The 21,765-nt window shown below is 42.1% G+C and overlaps 1 protein-coding gene across 1 annotated transcript; it reads right to left on the bottom strand.

Moving 5' to 3' along the window:
* Positions 1-2,606: 2,606 nt before the first annotated feature.
* On the bottom strand, positions 2,607-20,334 carry SLC8B1 (solute carrier family 8 member B1). Its single transcript, XM_032229705.1, has 9 exons — positions 19,988-20,334; positions 15,943-16,095; positions 13,726-13,778; positions 9,635-9,692; positions 7,721-7,838; positions 6,047-6,214; positions 4,441-4,548; positions 3,812-3,859; positions 2,607-2,792 (listed from the first exon to the last, which is right to left on the bottom strand). Exons 1-9 carry the CDS (start codon positions 20,174-20,176, stop codon positions 2,626-2,628), a joined length of 1,062 nt encoding a protein of 353 aa, XP_032085596.1. The 5' UTR covers positions 20,177-20,334; the 3' UTR covers positions 2,607-2,625.
* Between the last annotated feature and the right edge of the window lie 1,431 nt (positions 20,335-21,765).

Raw genomic sequence — 21,765 nt, 5'->3', positions numbered from 1 at the left:
AAAAAAAATTAGCTGGGCGTGCCATGAATTGGTGCCAATTCCAGTTGAGGACTGCTGTCCTTGAATGTAACTTTGAGATCCAATGAATAGCTTTGTCATTTGTTAGAAGACTCATTTACCTGTCTGTACCTACAGGCCCCCTCACATCCTAAATAAATATTTACAGACCCCTCACATCCTGGGCATAAATTGTTTCAACTTCTACCCTCAAAACGACGTTATGGAGCACTGCACACCAGCACACCAGAACGACAAGACACAAGGACAGTTTTTCCCCCCGAATGCCATCACTCTGCTAAACAACTAATTCCCACAACACTGCCAATAATTCACTAAGACTGTATTACTATTATCCTCATCCGTCCTAGTATCTATCCCTCCCCACTTATGACTTAGCTATGTTGCTTGAATCTTTACAATTTATATTGTTTTATTTGTTTCCTAGTATGATTTGATTGCTTATTAGTAACCTATGACTATCACTAAGTGTTGAATCTTATGTTTCTTGATGAATGTATTTTATTTTCCTTTATGTACATTGAGAGCTTATGCACCAAAGACAAATTCCTTGTGTGTCCAATCATACTTGGCCAATAAACTATTCTATTCTATTCTCTGTTTCTATTCTATTCTACTTCCTTCTTTCCTTCTTTTATTCTATTTTATTCTATTCTCTGTTTCTATTCTATTCTACTTCCTTCTTTCCTTATTCTATTCTATTCTATGTTTCTATTCTATTCTATTCTCTGTTTCTATTCTATTCCATTCTACTTCCTTCTTTCCTTCTTTTATTCTATTTTATTCTATTCTCTGTTTCTATTCTACTTCCTTCTTTCCTTATTCTATTCTATTCTATTCTATTCTCTGTTTCTATTCTACTCTGTTTCTATTCTATTCTATTCTACTTCCTTCTTTCCTTATTTTATTCTATTTTATTCTATTCTCTGTTTCTATTCTATTCTACTTCCTTCTTTCCTTATTCTATTCTATTCTCTGTTTCTATTCTATTCTATTCTATTCTATTCTATTCTATTCTATGTTTCTATTCTATTCTATTCTACTTCCTTCTTTCCTAATTCTATTCTGTTTCTATCCTATTCTACTTCCTTCTTTCCTTATTCTATTCTATTCTGTTCTATTCTATTCTCTGTTCCTATTCTATTCTACTTCCTTCTTTCCTTATTCTATTCTATTCTATTCTTTGTTCTTATTCTATTCTATTATCTGTTCCTATTCTATTCTATTCCATTCTGAAATAAAGACAAGGCTAGGGAAAGTTTGAACAGTGTCCTTCAAAATGGAAAAGGTCTTCTGCAGTCATGACAGAAGCCTGAGACTGAAAACCAGGCTTGTCAGATGCTACATCTTTTCTATCCTGCTCTACGGAGTAGAAGAGAGTCGGTCTCTGACAGAAAACCCCTTGAAGAGACCAGAAGTATTTGAAATGTGGCTTAACATGCAGTTGTTACGTATAAGCTGGGTTGACAAAATCAAAAAAGAGGAGGTGGTAAGCCGCCTGGGAAAGCCAAGGGAAAAATCATCAAAAGCATAAAAAAAGGGAAAGTTAGAATATTTCAGACATGGGATGCGACACCTGGAAAAATACGCCACCCTTCACTTAATTCTCTCCAAGGAAAGATGGAAGGCAAAAGAGGTCCAGGCAGAAGGAGAACATCATGGATTCAAAATCTAAGGGACCAGTTTGGACAAAACTCAGTGGCACTTTTTCGTGTGGCTGTTGATAAAAATAGGATGGCCAACATGACCGCCAACGTACGATGGTGGACATAGCACAAGAAGAAGAAGAAGACTGATGCAGTTTAGAAGAGCCAGAAGCTTTTAGATGTTCCTTGAGAAGAGACTGCACCATTTAGCTTGAAGGTTTATTATCTATTATCTATCTACCTACCTACCTACCTACCTACCTACCTATCTATCTATCTATCTATCTATCTATAGGTTCACCGACAAATGCACACTCGACAAAAGCGCACCGACAAAACCACAGGGAGAAAAGAGCGAGGTCGAAATTGCGCCCATAGAAGCGTACCGATAAATGCGTGCCGACGAAAGCGCGCCATCAAGAAACAACGCGAAAACAACGTAAGAACGCTAATCTTAACCCTAACCCTAACCCTTACCTTAACCCTAATCGCGCTTTCGTCGGTGCGCATTTATCGGCGCACTTCTGTGGGCGCGATTTCGACCTCGCTCTTTTCTCGCCGTGGTTTTGTCGGCACGCTTTTGTCAGGCGCACATTTGACAGGTCACGCTATCTATCAACATGTGTGTGTGTATGTGTGTGTTCCAACGCCTGGAGGAATTCCAACCAAATTTGGTACACAGATGACTTACTCTCTGGAGACAAATACTGTGGGGGTAGGACACCCCTAACATTCCTCGTGGCTGTGTGTCCTGTTAAGATACAACCTGTTGTGCCTTAAAATGGCTTCTACTGTACTGCCGTAAAATGGCTTCTACTGTGCAGCGCAGTGGAGTTGCCATGGTAACGGCTTCACAGTACTCCACAGTGGGGCTCTGGTAAGGGGGAAAATCCAACATTATAAATTACGTTTGGTCCGGACATTTTCCCCCTGTAAATAACACCCAGGCAATGGCTATCGGCTATTTTTTTTTTAATAAGAAAGATGTAGCTCTCACCTTGCATGCCTTGAGCAGTTTCCAGTAGCAGGGTTTCCTCCTCCACTTCCTATAATCCAGAGGGTTGATGGACTGAGTCAGAATCTGAAATGTGGTCTCCTCCGTGGGCAACAACGGTTGATATTCTTCCTCTGCACAAGGGAAAAGGAACAAGAAGCTAAAAAGACGGTCAGAAATCAAGATGTCTATTATTCTACTATGCATTTTCTATGGTGGGAAAATGGGAGCAGGGATTGTACGGTGTTAAATGCTATGTAGCCATAACAACATTCCTTCTAGAAAGCCAAGGTCATCCTTTGTCTTTGCACCTCTGCACCTGACTGGAACTGGGTGGAACTGCCAGCATGGCAGTGGGGGATTGGACCATGGGATGGACTTGTGGGTGTGGGGGCAAGATCTTGAACTTTCAACTAGGTGGGGAAAACCGGGAAGCTTTCAGGTTCGGGTTTTCCCACATGTGCCAACATGGCTCTCTCTTTTTTTTAATATATATTTTTATTTTCAAAACAAACATACAAATCCTCCTTCTTTACATACTGTAGAAAGCGTATCAGTTGGTTACAAAAGGCTTTAGTGCATCTCTTCCACCGTCATCAAATATAGTTCATATTAACTCTAATATCTTAACTTGGATATTTATTATATTACCATCATCATACCTCCATTTTTATTTGACTATGATTATTTAAATGTCCTTCATCATAAAATATACCAAGATTTAATACATAACCACCTACTGGCATTTCATTTATTTATTTATAAGATCCTCCATTAACATTAAATCCTCATATCCTATTCTAGCTAAACATCCATACTATTTAATACCAACATTTTCTAATCCTCCTTTCCAAATCCCCGTTTACCATTTACATTCAATTCCCTTATATCATACCCATACATGTATATAATTTATTATCATTATCCTTTCTTTATTTAACTATATCCTATATCATAACGTTTTCCCCCCTAATAATTAAAACTTAGCTGTGTCTAATTTTGTTCTTTTTTTATTGTTATTATTATTAATCCCAACATGGCTCTCTTAATGAATTGGAACGTTGATCAATACTTTGCCTTGGACTCTGATTTAATTTTGGATGCTGTTTGGAACCCTGACATCTGTGTGCTTAGAAAATGGAGAATGCCTTACCCCCATTCACATTCGCACTGTCACCCTCTTCGGAATCCGTTGAAAGCTCTGGAGAGAGAGAGAGACAAAGAGGAAACACGTTTGTGGTATACTGCAAATCTTGAACTTCAGTTCGTCTAGCACAATTTGCTCTGGCCTGTCCGATAGGCAAGATTCATCATCTTCTTTTAATGACCCCATAATCCCTGGCGGGGTGGAGTCTGGGCAATGGAGCTGAGTGTTTACTGGCCAGATGCACTCCCTGTTGCCAATGAGGAGTTATATTCATCAGAGATATTCTCAATGTGCCCAGAGAGAGAAATATCTACCTCTATCTACGATCCTGATTGTGAGGCGAGAGCTTTCACCTATAAGCCACCACACCCCTCATCTCAGATAGGCAAGAGTGTCCTCTAGTTATTTCCTAGCAGTCCACTTTCTACCAGTAGTTGCCACTAACTAAATTCCGGTCCTTCTCCATCCAAAAGACAAAACTTTCTTGTAGGATCCTCATACGAATGCTGAAGCCAACTCACATCTTCTCTGACCCTTTGGCCATGTTGATTTGGAGCTCATGGGAACTGGAGTATGGAATATCTGTGGAGTCCACCCATACTCCATCTCTGGCCTATAGGTAAACCGCCCCTCACCTGGTTCTGGATGGCTGGGTGGGGCCAATCTCTCCCTGCGCTGTCTCTTGTGGAGCCAAGTGGAGACCACTACAGTCAAGACGTAGAAGATGTAAAGTCCAAGGAAACCTGTGAACGAGAGTAGTTGACGTTGTCTTCTCTGCTCATCAGACCTTCCACAGTTCATGTACAAGTTATGCGTTTACTTCACATACATTCGATCAACTTCAAAGAAATTAAAAAGAACGTGCCTAGTGAGTCTCCATAGTAAGAAAAGAAACCGGGTTCTAGTAAAAGCATTGCATGATGTTGTATTCTACCTACTCGTGTTGGTCAAAAGTCATTGCTCTACACACTCTTGAATACTGTTGGGTCATTTCTATTTTTTTATGAACAGGACGCCACTTTTTGGAGTGGAACAACATAGGAATATAAAGAAATGAAACAGATATGAGAGGAGGTTGAGCCGTTGGGGATCTACTCAGTAGCTTCCACAATTCATTTTGAATCAATAAATCTGTTCTATTCTATTCATTCTATTCTTATTCTTACACTTGTTCTATTTTTGTTCTATTCTGCTCTGCTCTATTCTATTCTTATTCTTGTTATATTTTTGTTTTATTCTGCTCTGCTTTATTCTATTCTATTCTTATCTTTTTGTTCTATTATGCTCTGCTCTGCACTGCTCTTTCTATTCTATTCTTATTCTTATTCTTGTTCTATTCTTGTTCTATTCTTGTTCTATTCTTGTTCTATTCTGCTCTAATCTATTCTGCTCTGCTGTTTTGTTCTATTCTTATTCTTGTTCTATTTTTGTTCTATTCTGCTCTGCTCTGTTCTATTCTATTCTTATTCTTACTCTTGTTCTATTTTTGTTCTGCTCTGCTCTGCTCTATTCTATTCTTATTCTTATTCTTGTTATATTTTTGTTCTTTTCTGCTCTGCTCTATTCTGTTCTTATTCTTGTTCTATTCTTGTTCTATTCTGCTCTGCTCTGTTCTATTCTATTCTTTTTCTTATTCTTGTTCCATTTTTGTTCTATTCTGCTCTGCTCTATTCTGTTCTTATTCTTGTTCTATTCTGCTCTGTTCTGTTCTATTCTATTCTTATTCTTACTCTTGTTCTATTTTTGTTCTGCTCTGTTCTATTCTATTCTTATTCTTGTTCCATTTTTGTTATATTTTTGTTCTGCTCTGCTCTGCTCTATTCTATTCTTATTCTTATTCTTGTTATAGTTTTGTTCTATTAGGCTCTGCTCTGCACTGCTCTATTCTATTCTAATTTTTGTTCTGCTCTGCTCTGCTCTATTCTTATTTTTGTTCTATTCTTGTTCTATTCTGCTCTGCTCCGCTCTATTCTGTTCTATTCTAAATTGCCAAGGTTGGAGAACACTGCTCTGGAGAGAAATATTGGAGGCCTCATAAGAAACTCATTCGGCAGCTCAGCTCAGCTACCCAACCCTGGTCCCTTGAACCAATCACGAATAGGCATCGGCTACAAATCTGTTGGAACGAAGAGGTGGCACGACCCTGTTCCCAGGAGACAAAACCTGAAGATGGATCGTCTTACCTCCCAACAAGGATTTTTTTAAGCCCCCCCACCCCACCCTTTGCCTCCCAATACCTACTCAGAGCTTCTGCCAAGGTGACCTGTTCAAAATAGAGAGCCACAAAGGTCAGGAACACTGCGATCATGTAGAAGATGGCATCCCGCAGGAAGGGACGAGAGGCGGCGGTGAAAGGCCTCACGAGGGCTATGCCACCGGCGACTACCGTGGTGACGAAGATGCCAGCACCTAGTTAAAAATAAAAATAAAAAGAGGAAGCAGCTGGAGGGTCTTTCCTCTTTCTTTCACTCAGCCATATGTACTCTGATGGGAGGTGAGAATGGCCTGGGAAGATGGGGGAGGAAGACCTTCCACTGAGATAAGTGCCTTATAAAATAAGGAAGTGGAGAACGAGCTCAGGTGTGTGTGTGTGTGTGTGTGTGAGAGAGAGAGAGAGAGAGAGAGAGAGAGAGAGAATCTGGAGGCAGATGGGGAGAGAGGCAGATAGATGGAAGATAGAGACATAGAGATAGATAGATAGATAGATAGATAGATAGATAGATAGATATAGATAGATAGAAATAGATAGATAGATAGATAGAAATAGATAGATAGATAGATAGATAGATAGATATAGAAATAGATAAATAGATAGATAGATAGATAGATAGATAGAAATAGATAGATAGATAGAAATAGATAGATAGATAGAAATAGATACATAGATAGATAGATAGATAGATAGAAATAGATAGATAGATAGATAGATAGAAATAGATAGATAGATAGATAGATAGATAGATAGATAGATAGATAGATAGATAGATAGATAGATAGAATCAAGAGGCAGACGGGGAGAGAGGCAGATAGATAGATTGATAGAGATAGATAGATAGATAGATAGATAGATAGATAGATAGATAGATAGATAGATAGATAGAAAGAATCAAGAGGCAGATGGGGAGAGAGGCAGATATAGACAGACAGACAGACAGACAGAATCAGGAGGCAGACTGGGAGAGTGGCAGATAGATACATTGATAGATGGATGGGTGGGTGGGTGGGTGGTGGATGGGTGGCCGGATGGATGTGGATGTAGATATGTAGATAGATAGATAGATAGATAGATAGATAGATAGATAGATAGATAGATAGATAGATAGATAGATAGATAGATAGATGCATATAACGTTTATATGTGTATTATATATGTATATAGGCAGATATATACTTTCTTTTGAGAGCACACAACAGAATTTCATTTTTAATGTGGGCCAGAGTGCTCACAGTAAAAAAAAAAAGACAATAAATATTATCTCTAAGGGCATACAGCAAGGTATGTTGTGCCATGCATTGGATTAAGCTACTTACTTGACTTAGCGTAATGGACTGAACCCAAGCCTTGCACCCTGCCAATCTGAGCACCTAAATCAACGGTAGCTTATCTAATCAATCATCGTGTAGGAGAAAGGGAGCAGAGCCAGGGGGGCAGAATTAAGCGAGTCATTGGCCTAGAATCATTACATTCCCATAAAATCTCTAACTCCAACCCCACCTTGAATTTCATTGACTCGTATCTCCCGCCAATTCAGCATTGAAGTCAGTGGACTAGGTTCTTGGGTTCAGCCTTGAGCAACGCATCTTCTTGACTCCAACTTAAGATCCGGTCCCCATTCTTCGCGTGTGACAGAGAGTTCAAGCGCACCTTGACTTGAGACAGGACACAAATCCAGCCATTCCCTTTGCCATTCTTACCAAAGAGAGCTCCAATGGCTAGTCCAGCCGTCCGGGGATCAGAGAACGCGACCACTGCGCTGAAGATATCAGGTGCTCCATTTCCGAAAGCCAGAAAAGTGACACCATGGAGGAAGGGCTAAGGAAAGAAGATCCACCACCACGGATGATCTGTTGAGGAGTGGGCTTCATTCCATTATTCTGCTGGCCTGTATACTGTATATCCAATGCCAGCTAAGTCAGGGAGAGATTTTCCTGCCATAAAGCTGATTAGAACATGGAATAATAAGGTTGGAAGGGACCTCGGAGGTCTTCTAGCCCAACCCTTTGCTAGAGCAGGAGACCCTATGGGCAAATTAACCTAATTTTGCAAAGCTTCTTCTCCGGTAACATTGTATTGCTAACTAGGGCATACAAAACCTTTGCCAGACCAATTCTCGAATACAGCTCGTCTGCCTGATATCCACATTGTAATTTGGACATTAATACAATTGATCAGGTCCAGAGGTATTTCACGAGAAGAGTCCTCCACTCCTCTGCTCACAATAGAATCCCTGATGCCACCAGGCTTGAAATTTTGGACTTGGACAAACTAGAACTACGCTGACTAAGGTTTGACCTACACAGAATTGTCTGCTACAACGTCCTACCTGTCAACGACGACTTCAGCTTCAACCTCAATAACACTCGGGCAAACAATCGATACAAACTCAAGAGCAACTACTCCAAACTTCAGAAAACACAACTTCAGCACCAGAGTGGCGTTGAAGTCCACAAGTCTTAAAGTTGCCAAGTTTGGGAACCACTGCTCTACCCAACTCCGTTGTTGCATCCTCAAACCCCCACAACTTCAACCTTAAATTGTCAACCGTGGACCTCACCCCATTGCTAAGAGGTCCGTAAAGGGGGCGTGCATAAGCGCACCAGCCTGCCTCCCGTCCCTGTCCTACTGTCCCCATTTATTTGTACTCATTTCTTTCATTCATGTCCATGTTTATTATATTTATACCTGCTAACTTGTACATGTTTGACAAATTAATAAATACAAATACAAACACAAATAGCTATCTAGTCTCTTCTTGGAAGCCTCCCATGTTGAAGCACCCACAATTTCCAAAGGCAAGCCGTTCCACTGATTGTTTTCACCATCAGAATTGACATATGGTTTTCTTTGGAGGGGGGAAAAAAACTACCCTATTTTTCAGACTATAAGATGCACCGGTGTATAAGACGCACCAAAATTTCGAAGAGGCAAGTAAGAAAAAAACCTTTTTTGTCCTTCCCGACCTCCAGGAACATTCTGCAGGCTTTAGCAGGGCTGGAACAAGGCAAAAATGCCCCCGTTTTTGCAAAAAACAGGTGGAAAACGGACCGTTTTTTGCAAAAACGGAGGCGTTTTTGCCTTCCCCCAGCCCTGCTGAAGCCTGCAGACTGCTGTTGGGGGGGGGGGGGAGACAAAAACACCTCCATTTTTTGCAAAAAACGCCCTGCTTTTCGCAATAAAGGGATGAGGGGCGGGGCTTTGGGAGGCCAAAAAATGGCTGTATTCAGTGTATAAGATGCACCAAAATTTCCACGCTCTTTTATGGGGGGCAAAGATGCATCTTATACTCCGAAAAATATGGTAGCTTCTTTCATGCTATATTTGTCCTTTGGGGTCTTCTCAAACATCTCATGATGATGATTCTCATCATTCTCATCATCACCGACCACTTCATTCAAAGTGGTTTCTTTTTCATTGCTATTCCAACATGGTCAACGGAAAGGCTTCAACATTTTCATCCACCCTTCTGACTGTACCCAAATCCCCCCCCCCCGACTCTTTTCCACCTTCTCCATTTTATAGGTTAACGTCCTTCTGGGACCTTCTCTTCTACACCCGCTTTGTTTTCCGCTTCCCCAAAGGACAGGAGGGAGGGTCCCACGAAAGGATACTGCCACGTTATGCGCCAGCCGCAACTTGGTGGAGATGGCCGATAAGTTAGGACAGAAGCTAGAAGGAGAAAGAAAGAGAACGATTAAACATTTCTGAAATGCTACTTCCCTTCTCACTGCTGCCCCTCTCCTGCAGTTAAAGACTAACAGAATAACAGAGTTGGAAGGGACCTTGGAGGTCTTCTAGTCCAACCCCCTGCCTGGGCAGGAAACCCTATACCGTTTCAGACAAATGGCTATCCAACATCTTCTTAAAAAGTTCCAGTGTTGGGCATTCACAACTTCTGGAGGCAACTTCTGTTCCACTGATAAATTGTTCTAACTCTCAGGAAATTTCTTCTCAGTTCTAAATTGCTTCTCTCCTTGATTAGTTTCCACCCATTGCTTCCTGTCCTGCCTTCCGGGTGCTTTGGGGAATAGCTTGACTCCCTCTTCTTTGGGGAAGCCCCTCATGTATTAGAACACCGCTGTCGTGTCACCCCTACTCCTTCTTTTCATTAAACTAGACATACCCAGTTCCTGTTCTTCGTATGTATTTAGACAATATGTTTTTAGGCTGTGGCTTCCCTCCACAGACAAGAAAGTTTGTTTACGATAAGCTCAGCAGAAACCCAAGGACTTTAGAATTTTCAATCTTCTCTTTGTTTGTCCTGCAGTTAGAATTGTGGTGACCCTGAGTCACCTTGTAGAGGACATAGGCAGCATAACAATACGATGATGATGATGATGATGATGATGATGATGATAATAATAATAATAATAATAATAATAATAATAATAATAATAAGACCTTTTGGACCGAAAAACCAGGAAACTAATGACAATGCACTACAGTTTACATCCACGTGGTGATACTGATAGACTGTATCTGCCCCGAAAATCAGGTGGCAGAGGATTATTACAAGTGAAGCAAACAGTTGAAGAAGAAAAACATGCACTGGCTGATTATTTAAAAGAAAGTCAAGAACATCTATTAATCGAAGTAAAGAACAAAAATCTACTGAAGGTCCAACAGACGAAACAAGAATACAGAAAACATGTGATAAAATCAAGAATGGAGAGTTGGCAGAACAAAGCACTGCATGGCCAATTTCTGGAAAAAATAAAAGATAAAGTGGACAGTGAACAAACTTGGTTATGGTTAACAACAGGTACATTAAAGAAAGAAACAGAGTCACTAATCCTGGCTGCGCAAGAACAAGCTATCCGCACAAATGCCATTAAGGCCAAAATCGAAAAATCCTCTGATGATGCCAAATGCAGACTTTGCAAAGAAGCTGATGAAACTGTTGATCACATACTCAGCTGCTGTAAAAAAAATCACGCAGACTGATTATAAATTGCGGCACAATTCAGTAGCACAAATGATCCATTGGAATTTGTGCAAAAATCATAATATTAAAACAGCAACAAACTGGTGGGAACATCAGCCTGAAAAAGTCACCGAAAATCAGATGGTCAAGATCTTGTGGGATTTTCGCATACAAACAGACAAAATACTGGCGCATAATACACCAGACATCACACTGGTTGAGAAAAATAAGGTCACAATCATAGACATCGCAATACCAGGTGATAGCAGGGTCGCCGAGAAGGAACATGAAAAAATCGCAAAATACCAGGACTTAAAAATCGAAATTCAACGACTATGGCACAAACCAGCAGTGGTAATTCCAGTGGTAATTGGCACACTGGGTGCTATTCCAAAAGCACTGGAATTACATTTAAAACAGTTAAAAATTGACAAAATCACCATCAGTCAAATGCAAAAAGCCGCACTGCTTGGATCTCCACACATATTACGAAAATACGTTACGACGTCCTAGGCCCCTGGGTGGGGCCCGACTAGTAACCAATGCCAAATCCGGCGAAACAACTGGCCGCTGTGATACAATTGTATAATAATAATAATGGCACTTGACACCATGCCCAAGAATTTGATAAGATACACCAAAATGTGTTTTTGAATGTTCAGTTGGCTGAGTTTCATGTTTAATGAATAAAGTATATAATAATAATAGGAAGAAGAGGAAGAGGAAGAGGAAGAGGAAGAGGAAGAAGAAGGAGGAGGAGGAGGAGGAGGAGGAGGAGGAGGAGGAGGAGGAGGAGGAGGAGGAGGAGGAGGAGGAGGAGGAGGAGGAGGAGAAGCTGCTGCTGCTAATATGTTGGACATATTGATGGTTGGAGTAGATGGCCTACAAGGTCCCTTCCAACTCTGTTAATCTGTTATTGTTGTTTTTCACACTCTACCACTCCTCCTACAATCATCTGAACACAGCATGTGTCTGTGAATCTCAGAATGGTCAATCAAGGTTTGGTACGTTGTGTGAGCCCAGCCACTGATGGACCCAACCCCAGATGGCCCATCCAATTTGGTGGCTGTGGATTAAAGGCTCATCTTGATCAGGTTACTACCAGAATCAGCAATAGGATTGGGTTCCCACAATAACACTGTTCTGACCCAGCTCCCCAAACACGGCAAACTCTCTGAAGTTAGCTCAAAGATTCCTTTATTCTGAGCACCGGCAGCCCCAGCAAAAACTTTCTCTCTCACCGCAGGCTAACAAGTCCGTCCATCCGGAAGAAGAATAGTTGTCTGCCACACCTATTCATCTCCACCCCCTGCCTTTTATCCCCAGAGCTAGGGTGGGCCTTAGCTAGCAGCAGTAGCTCTTCCGTCCCAAGGACCAGCCCATAGATTTCCACTGCTCTCCTCTCCTCTGCCACATCTATTCATCTCTACCCCCTGCCTTTTATCCCCAGAGCTAGAGTGGGGCTTCCCTAGCAGCGGTGGCTCTTCCGTCCCAAGGACCGGCCCATAGATTTCCACTGCTCTCCTCTCCTCTGCCACTTCTATTCATCTCCGCCCCCTGCCTTTTATCCCCAGAGCTAGGGTGAGGCTTTGCTAGCAGCGGTGGCTCTTCCATCCCAAGGACCGGCCCATAGATTTCCACTGCTCTCCTCTCCTCTGCCACATCTATTCATCTCTGCCCCCTGCTTTATCCCCAGAGCTACGATGGGGCTTCGCTAGCAGCAATGGCTTTTCCAGCCCAAGGACCGGCCCATAGATTTCCACTGCTCTCCTCTCCTTTGCTATGCATCCATGCATGAGGCACTGGACCCAGCTGTTCCTCCTCTTCCTCATCAGCCACCTCCAGACCTGGGGGCTGTTGACTCTCCATCTGAGCACTGATAGACAGCCCAGGCTCTGCCTCTCTCCCTCTCCCTCTCCCTCTCCCTCTTTCTGTCAGCTCCATTCCCTCTTCCCCCTCGGAGATCCCAGGTTGCTTGATGCCTATCCTGACACCCACACGGCTTCCTCCTCCTCTGATTCGGGTGCTGGAGGGGCTGGCCGTCAACAGGCCACCACAAAGCCAAACCATCAGCTGGTGTATGCATGGGCTATCAGATCCCAGGTGTTTTGTTAAGGCCCCTAGGAGAGCATGCCACGTGTCTATTCTTCAGCCCCAATCAGAGGTGGGTTCCTACCAAATCGCACCTATTCGGTAGAACCGGTTCGTCAAATCTACCGAACCGGTTAGAAGAGGTTCCACCAGTGGACCCGGAAAGCAGGCCACACCTACAGAAGAGCTTCCAAACTTTTTTGAAACTCACCACTGGTCCTTGGATATGATTATTCTACACTATCATGCTCATATTTATAAAACTCAGTGCCTCTGTGAAAGGTAAGGATGACTACTGCGTTTGTGGTGCAATCAGAACATTGCGCGTGTTGAAGTTGTTTTAACGCAAACCAAAGATGCCTTTTTAAAAACAAGTTTACATCATATTCTTATGCATTCCAGTGCTGTGTGGGAGGTAATTTAAGGTGGTTCTGACGAGTGTCGTCGGCATCTTCATATCCGGTCACATGGGCGGCAAGCCACTCCCATCCGGTCACATGGGTGGCAAGCCACTCCCACAAAGGAGGCCACACCCACAGAGTAGGTTCGAACAATTTTTGAAACCCACCCCTGGCCCCAACCCATCTTTTGGAGCCGAAAACCCGCTTCTGAGACAATATCTGAAGGAAGTGCATTTTTGACCTTTGGCTCTGAAAGTGGGATTCGGATTCCGGGTTTGCTACTCACAATTTCTCAGCCGTGACCCCAAGGATAACGAAGAGGTAGAGAAGCCAGAAGACCTACAAGAAACCAAAGAAAATGCGGTTTGCCGTGAAACAGGAGGAAAAACACCGTCCGACTTTCCCAACCAGTCACGTCTTCACCCAGATGGGTTGGGACTACAACTCCCAAGATTCCAGCACGACCAGTGGTGGGTTTCAAATTTTTTTTGAACCTACTCTGTGGGTGTGGCCTCCTTTGTGGGTGTGGCTTGCCAGCCATGTGACCTGGTGGGAGTGGCTTGTCGGCCATGTGTTCTCTCTCTCTCTCTTTCTTTTGTCTCTCTATCCCTTTTTCCTTTTTTTCTTTCATCTCTCTCTCACTTTTTCTTTCCTTTTTTCTTTTTTTATTTCTTTCCTTCTTCCTTTCTTTCTCTTTCTCTTTCTCTCTCTGTGAGAGTCTCTCTGTGTGTGTGTGTGTGTGTCAGTGGTGGGTTTCAAAAATTTTTGGAACCTCTTCTATAGGTGTGGCCTGCTTTCCGGGTCCACTGGTGGAACCTCTTCTAACCAGTTTGGTAGATTTGACGAACCATTTCTACCGAACTGGTGCGAACTGGTAGGAACCCACCTCTAAGCACGACCATAGCCATATGAATAGCAATAGCAATAGCAGTTAGACTTATATACCGCTTCATAGGGCTTTCAGCCCTCTCTAAGCGGTTTACATAGTCAGCATATCGCCCCCACAGTCTGGGTCCTCATTTCACCCACCTCGGAAGGATGGAAGGCTGAGTCAACCTTGAGCCGGTGAGATTAGAACCGTTGAACTGCAGATCACAGTCAGCTGAAGTGGCCTGCAGTACTGCACCCTAACCACTGCGCCACCTCGGCTCTCGGAATCCCATAGCTGGAAGTAACCTGGCAGCTCTTCTCATTCAACCCCACCCCAAGTAAGGATATAGGCTCAAGACCCAGAAGGATCTTGACAGACTCGAACCCAGGGCCCTATCCAACAAAATGAAATTCAACGTAGAGAAAAGTGAAGTCTTACACTTAGGCAAGGAAAACCAAAAGGACACATGCACACTGGGTGAGACCAGGCTTAATAGCAGTGACTCTGAGAGGGATCTTGGAGTCTTAGTGGACAACCAGCTAAATATGAGCCAGCTGTGTGCAGTGGCAGTCAACAAAGCCAATGCAATCCTAAGTTGCATTAACAGAGGGATACAATCAAGATCAAATGAAGTACTAATATCACTCTATAAAGCCCTAGTAAGACCACACCTAGAGTACTGCATCCAGTTTTGGTCACCACACTATAAAAAAGATGTTGAGACTCGAGAAAAAGTTTAGAGAAGAGCAACCAGGAGGATTAGGGGGCTGGAGGCTAAAACATACGACGAACGGCTGCAGGAACTGGGCATGGCTAGTCTAGTGAAGAGAAGGACAATAGCAATAGCAGTTAGACTTATATACCGCTTCATAGGGCTTTCAGCTCTCTCTAAGCGGTTTACAGAGTCAGCATATCACCCCCACAATCTGGGTCCTCATTTTACCCACCTCTGAAGGATGGAAGGCTGAGTCAACCCTGAGCTGGTGAGATTTGAACCGCTGAACTGCAGATAACAGTCAGCTGAAGTGGCCTGCAGTACTGCACTCTACCCACTGCGCCACTTCGGAGAGATATGATAGCATCTTCCAATATTTGAGGGGCTGCCACAGAGAGGAGGGGGTCAAGCTATTTTCCAAAGCCTCCGAAGGCAGGACAAGGAATAATGGATGGAAACTGACCAAGAGGAGATTCAACCTGGAAATAAGGAGGAATTTTCTGACAGTGAGAACCATCAACCCATGGAACAGAAGTTGTGGGAGCTCCATCGCTGGAGGCTTTCAAGAAGAGATTGGACTGCCATGTTTCAGAAATGGTGTAGGGTCTCCTGCTTGAGTGGGGGAGTTGGACTAGATGACCTATAAGGCACTCCCAACTCTGTTAATCTGTTAAGGAGATCTTATATCATCCCGGAAAAATGGATGTCCATTTCTTGAAGGCCTCCCGCAAATACTTTATTTGCAAATAAAAGTTCTCATTTCCTTTCCATCTATCTGGTACAGTCCATTGGGTTTGCCATGCCCAATGACCCAAACTTACTGGGGCACAGAACATTTTAAAAACCAGGAAGGAACTGGGGGGAAACCATCCAAGGGGAAAAATAGGAGAAGCTTCCTTTCTCGCTGAGATTCTTACATAGAGAGTTATGACCAAAGGTTGCAGAGCCGCTGGGAAGACGCAGAAAACTCCGTTGAGGTAGTTGAGGAAGCCATTGTCCATCTTGCAGTTTGGGTTTTGCCGGATGAAGGAACAACGGTCTGACTGATTCTGTTTTCCCACTTCTCTGCACTAGAGTGGAGACCGAAAGGAAGAAAGCAGGATTAAAAGAAGAGATTCGGTGGGAACAGCCTGGTTACAACCGATCGGCTGCTTCTTTATGCGTGCTTCGCTGTTATGCGGTGACAGGCGGTCGTGAACTGTGGGGAGGAGGAATGAAGGGGGAATGCTTGGGAACTAGAAAGTAGAAACTGTACTTTCTGGAGAAGCTGCCTCAAGGTCCCCCAGCTGGGAGGAGGTAGGAGGGTTCCACCACAAAACCGCGGTAAAGCGCGCTCGACGAAAGCGCGTACGTGACATCATCACAGCGCAATGAAAACAGCACGCTGTGATCGGTAAACTTAAAATTAACGCATAAATCTAAACCTAACTCCCCCAAACCTAACCCTAAACCTAACCCTAAGCCTAACCCTTAACCTAACCCTAAACCTAACCCTAAACCTAACCCTTAACCTAACGCTAAACCTAACGCTAACCCTTAACCTAACCCTAAACCTAACCCTAAACCTAACCCTAACACTTAACGTAACCCTAAACGTAACCCTAACCCTTAACCTAACCCTAACCCTAACCCTAACCCTAACCCTTACCTGTACGTGAATCAGCTTGCTTTAATTTTATTTTTATTTTAATTTAATTTATTTTTAATTTTATTTGTCGCGCTGCTGATGACGTCACGTACGCGCTTTGATCGGGCGCGCTTTAGTGGACCGCGGTTTTGACGGGTCACGGGAAGGAGATGCATACCAAACTACTCTTGGGCTGACCATTATGAAAACATCTTGCCTAAACCTAATTGGTTACAAAGGGCTGAGCAATGAGACACAGTTAATAGCAATATAGCAATAGCAGTTAGACTTATATACCGCTTCATAGGCCTTTCAGCCCTCTCTAAGCGGTTTACAGAGTCAGCATATTGCCCCCAACAATCTGGGTCCTCATTTTACCCACCTCGGAAGGATGGAAGGCTGAGTCAACCTTGAGCCGGTGAGATTTGAACCGCCGAACTGCAGATAGCAGTCAGCTGAAGTGGCCTGCAGTACTGCACTCTACCCACTGCGCCACCTCGGCTCTTAAAGTTAAAGGAGGGGAAAGTATACATATACCTCCTCGTTTCGTGATTACTCATTTTTACAATATATACAGTATTTACATTTCTATTACATTCTGCAGATATGCCATCTCCTATTGTTGTATTTTCTATGTATTCACTATGCATTGATTTTGCATCTCTTTTCAAGCCGACGATACCGCCTATTCCATATCTTATAGTATACGTATAAAACAATAGGTTGTAGAATGGAAAATCCGAAATTAGAAAAAAAAAGAATACCGAGAACGGAAAGCTGCAAAACTGTCATTGTGATTTTAATGTTTAAAAAAAAATGCTGAATAAAAATGATATTAAAAAAATTATAATAAAAGAGGGGAAAGTAGAACTTAGGGATTTGGGCGCGCAATTCTCAGTTCCGGCTTTGCAATACCGCAACACATTTAATTTCTAATAAAAGAATACCCTTTTCAGCAAAATGTAGTCAAGGGTTGTTGGCTCTATTCTATTTAAAGTTTTAAGGGGAGACAGGTCTGATGCCACCATGGTTTACATTTTTAAAGACCCCCTCCTTCCTTTATTAATATCTAGCCAGCCGTGATACATAGTATTTTGTTCTTGGCAAAACAAAATCAACGTTAGGAGTCAAAAGCATTTGATCTTCTGCTGGTCCTTGTCATTTTTTTTCAGGCCCAACCAGTCTCTCAATCCTCTGCTCATCTTGTCAGCTGGAAAGGGGGCAGCTCAGGTTCCGGACCCTGGTGCCACATGACGGGGTGAGCTCCCATCCTTGCTCCAGATCCTGCCAACCTAGTAGTTCGAAAGTTCGCAAATCATCTTCATCATCCTCTTTTTAATGATCCCATAATCCCTTGCAGGGTGGAGTCTGGTCAACTGAATGGAGACATGTGTTTACTGGCCAGATGCTGTCCCTGTTGCCAATGCGGAGTTTTATTCAGCAGATATAATAATCTCATTGTGCTCAGAGAGAGAAATATCTGCCTCTAACTAGGATTGAACTCACAGCCTCCTGAGTGTCAGGCGAGAGTCACCACATCAATCATCTCCCAATCCTCTGATGAAAAGAGGAAAGGAAGGGTCAAGGAGGACCATCAATAATGGTCAGCTGGTAAACCCAGCCCATGTCTGGCTTCTCCTGCATGTGGATCCTTCCTCACCAATGATTCCCAGAAATTCCCAGAAGAACTCAGGAGAGACACTAGCTGCATCTCTTCCAGGTCAGGTCACCTATTATGAAGCGGGTGGCTAGATTCTACACCTTCTGAAGCTTCTAAGTTCTATTCAGGTTGTAGGACAAGGAAAGCCCTTCCTGATTATCCCACAACAAGAAAACCCAGGTGATAATTTCAAAACACCTAAAGGCCAGGCAAGGAATGGATGGAAACGGACCAAGGAGAGATTCAACCTGGAAATAAGGAGGAATTTCCTGACGGTGGGAACAACTAACCCATGGAACAGAAGTTGCCTTTGGAGGTTGTGGGAGCTTCATCCCTGGAAGCTTTCAAGAAGGGACTGGACTGCCATTTTTCAGAGATGGTGTAGGGTCTCCTGCTTTGGAGCGGGGGTTGGACTAGATGACCTACAGGATCCCTTCCAACTCTGTTAATCTGCAACCAAGATGATTAGGGGACTGAATGCTAAAAACATACGATGAACGGTGCCACAGTTGTTCAGTGAATCACTGCAGTTGTTAAGTTAGTGACACGGTCGTTAAGTGAATCTGGCTTCTCCTCCCCCCCACATTGAATTTGGCTTGCCTGAAGGTCACAAAAGGGGAAACATTGCAACCATGATAAATATGAGTCAGTTGCCAAGCATCTGAATTTTCAGCCTGCGGCCACAGGGATGCTTCAATGGTTGTTAAGTGTGAAAAGTGCTCAACATAAGTCCCTTTTTCTGACATTATATGAGAGATACCACAAACAAGAAGGTGCAAAGATCACTTCATATGGACTTGTTCAAAAAGATGTTTGGAGAATTGGATCCACAAATGGCAGTAGATATAAGATTGTTCTGTTATTGGAGAGATACAGGTTGATAGATGGAAGAGTATAATTCAAAATTAGCTAAACCTAGTTAAATCTATTGGTAATAGGTATAGTTAAATAAAAATTGATAATGATAGTAATGTATACAATGTTGAGCTGTTATGATAAGTAAAAATTGGATATGAGAACGGAAGGTTAGAAATATTTTTGGACTATATATAAAGATTATTAATAACAATAATAATTATAATAAAAAAACAAAACTATATACAGTTAAGTTTTAACTAATAGGGGGGAAATGTTATGATATAGGATATAGTTAAAGAAAGAAAGGATAATGATTATAAATTATATACATGGAGGATTAGAAAATTTTGGTATTAAATATTATGGATGTTTAGCTGAAACAGGATATGAGGATCTAATGTTAATGGAGGATTTTATAAATAAGTAAATGAAATGCCAGCATGTGGTTATGGATTGAATCTTGGTATATTTAAGGATGAAATAACTGTAGTTAAATAAAAGTGGAGGTATGATGATGTTAATATAGTAAATATTTAAGTTAAGATATTTGAATTAATATGAATTATATTTGATGACGGTGGAAGAGATGCACAAAAGCTTTTTGTAACCAGCTGATATACTTTCTACAATATATGTTTGTTTTGAAAATAAATAAATAATAAAAAAACATAAGTCCCTTTTTCTGGTGGTGCTCTGACTTCCAACAGCCACTAAGAGAACTGTCGCAAGTTGAGGACTACGTACATTTCCTAAGGTTGACTTTTAGCCCCAACAGAATCAAAGAGAGAAGCATGTTTCTAACTTTGGGGCCACTTACGTCCACATTGGAGCTCTGGATTCCGGAACGTTGCCCATGAGGACCATCGGTTGAGAAGGATGCTGGGAAGTTGGCGTCCCATAGCCCATCAGAAGCTCCTACCGCCTCCGGCTCCCGGACCAGCAAGAAGGCGACACTGAGAACCCAAAGAGTTGGCATAAGGCCCAGCCAAAAAAACCGCCTTGTCATCCCAGAGACTCCTGCCTACGGCATTGGGAGCGGCAAGATCAAAAGAAGCGGCGTTAGGAAGACTTCCAACCACCAGGAAGTTTCGCAAAGTCCAGCCGTTGATGGAAATGGAGAAGTGAGCTCAGCAGAAAGTTGGAGAAGAAGTTACGAGGACATCCCCTCTGTAGGGAGGAAAAGGGAGAATCAAACAGAATATAGAACCACAGAGTGGTGAGGATTACATTTTTCCTTCCCAGTAGATATAATTGAGACTATACAACGCCGGGAGCCCTTGGGTCATTGTTTAAGACCAGGGTCTCCAAATCTGGCCACGTTTAAGCCTTGTGGACTTCAAGTCCCAGAATTCCTCAGCTATGCATGCCCACAAGTATCTCTTTAGCAGATTGCCCCAGCTCCTGCCCACTTAGCAGTTTGAAAGCATGAATTGATGTAATTACTTAATAATACAACATGATATTGACTATGTAATAGTATACATGTGATTATATGCTATGAAAATTGAAAATAAAAAAAAATTTCTATCGGAAAGCATGCAACTGTGAGTAGATAAAGAGGTACCACTTCAGCGGGAAGGTAACAGCATTCCATGAGCCTTTTTGGCATATAGCCATACTGGTCACATGACCACAGAAAGTGTCATCAGACAACATGTCTGTTGTCTGACAGACTCCTTCAGGCAAAAAACCTGGATGAACACCACACCCTAAACACCACACATGACTGACAGAGAAATATTTACCTTTTTAATCTGCTACATTACGAGTCTCTCATTGAAGCCTGCAAATCTTTCCCCACATCCTGCAAAATTTGAGCCTATTTACAGATTTCTTTCTGTTTTTAGAAAACTGCACAAAACTGGAATGGGTGTAAGAAAAAACAAGCTTGCAGTGACTATTTAACACAGCCATTGTTTTGCTGATATAAAAATAGTAAATAATAGTAAATTAGTAAATATAGCCAAAGGTATATATTTAACGCAATGGGTGGGAAATAGATTAAAACTATTACTTGTGGATAACTAACGAGATGAAATGTTTACTATATAAAATTAAATTTGAGGATATCTGTTATTAACAGTAAAAACAGAATAATAGATGAAAAAATAATATGTTACATTTTATTAATTTGGAGAGGCAAACCATGATATTGTCAATACATTAAGAAGAAATTGAAATTAAGCTACGGAATGAAAATAAGATGACTGAAATGTTAAATGGAAATACGATGTAAAATGTACTATGCATAAATAGAAGATGTAAAGCGGGGGGTGGGGAATGAGGGCAACACTTTGTTTATAAAGTAGTTAAAATATGCAACACAATTTTTAAAAAATTGCCTTAGGGGATTCCTTTGGAAGGTCCCAATAAATTTTTCTTTAATTATTGCAAGCTACTTGCTAAACCAGATAGACACGTTCTGAATAACAGAATCAGAAAAAATGAGAATGTTCCTTTGGCTTTCTGGAACTGCTTAATCAACCAGTCTATTTCCTGGTTAATTCCTGTTTTCAAACAGGAACAGCCAGCCAAGATGTCATTATCAGTTACGCCTGAAGTTCATTCATAAATCTATCTCTTCCTTCCCTTTCC

The sequence above is a fragment of the Thamnophis elegans genome, chromosome 13 (assembly GCF_009769535.1).
Source record: "Thamnophis elegans isolate rThaEle1 chromosome 13, rThaEle1.pri, whole genome shotgun sequence".
In the NCBI taxonomy this organism is placed as follows: Eukaryota; Metazoa; Chordata; class Lepidosauria; order Squamata; family Colubridae; genus Thamnophis; species Thamnophis elegans.
The sequence above is the reverse complement of the archived record's forward strand: the minus strand, read 5'-3'. Positions and strand labels throughout refer to the sequence as shown.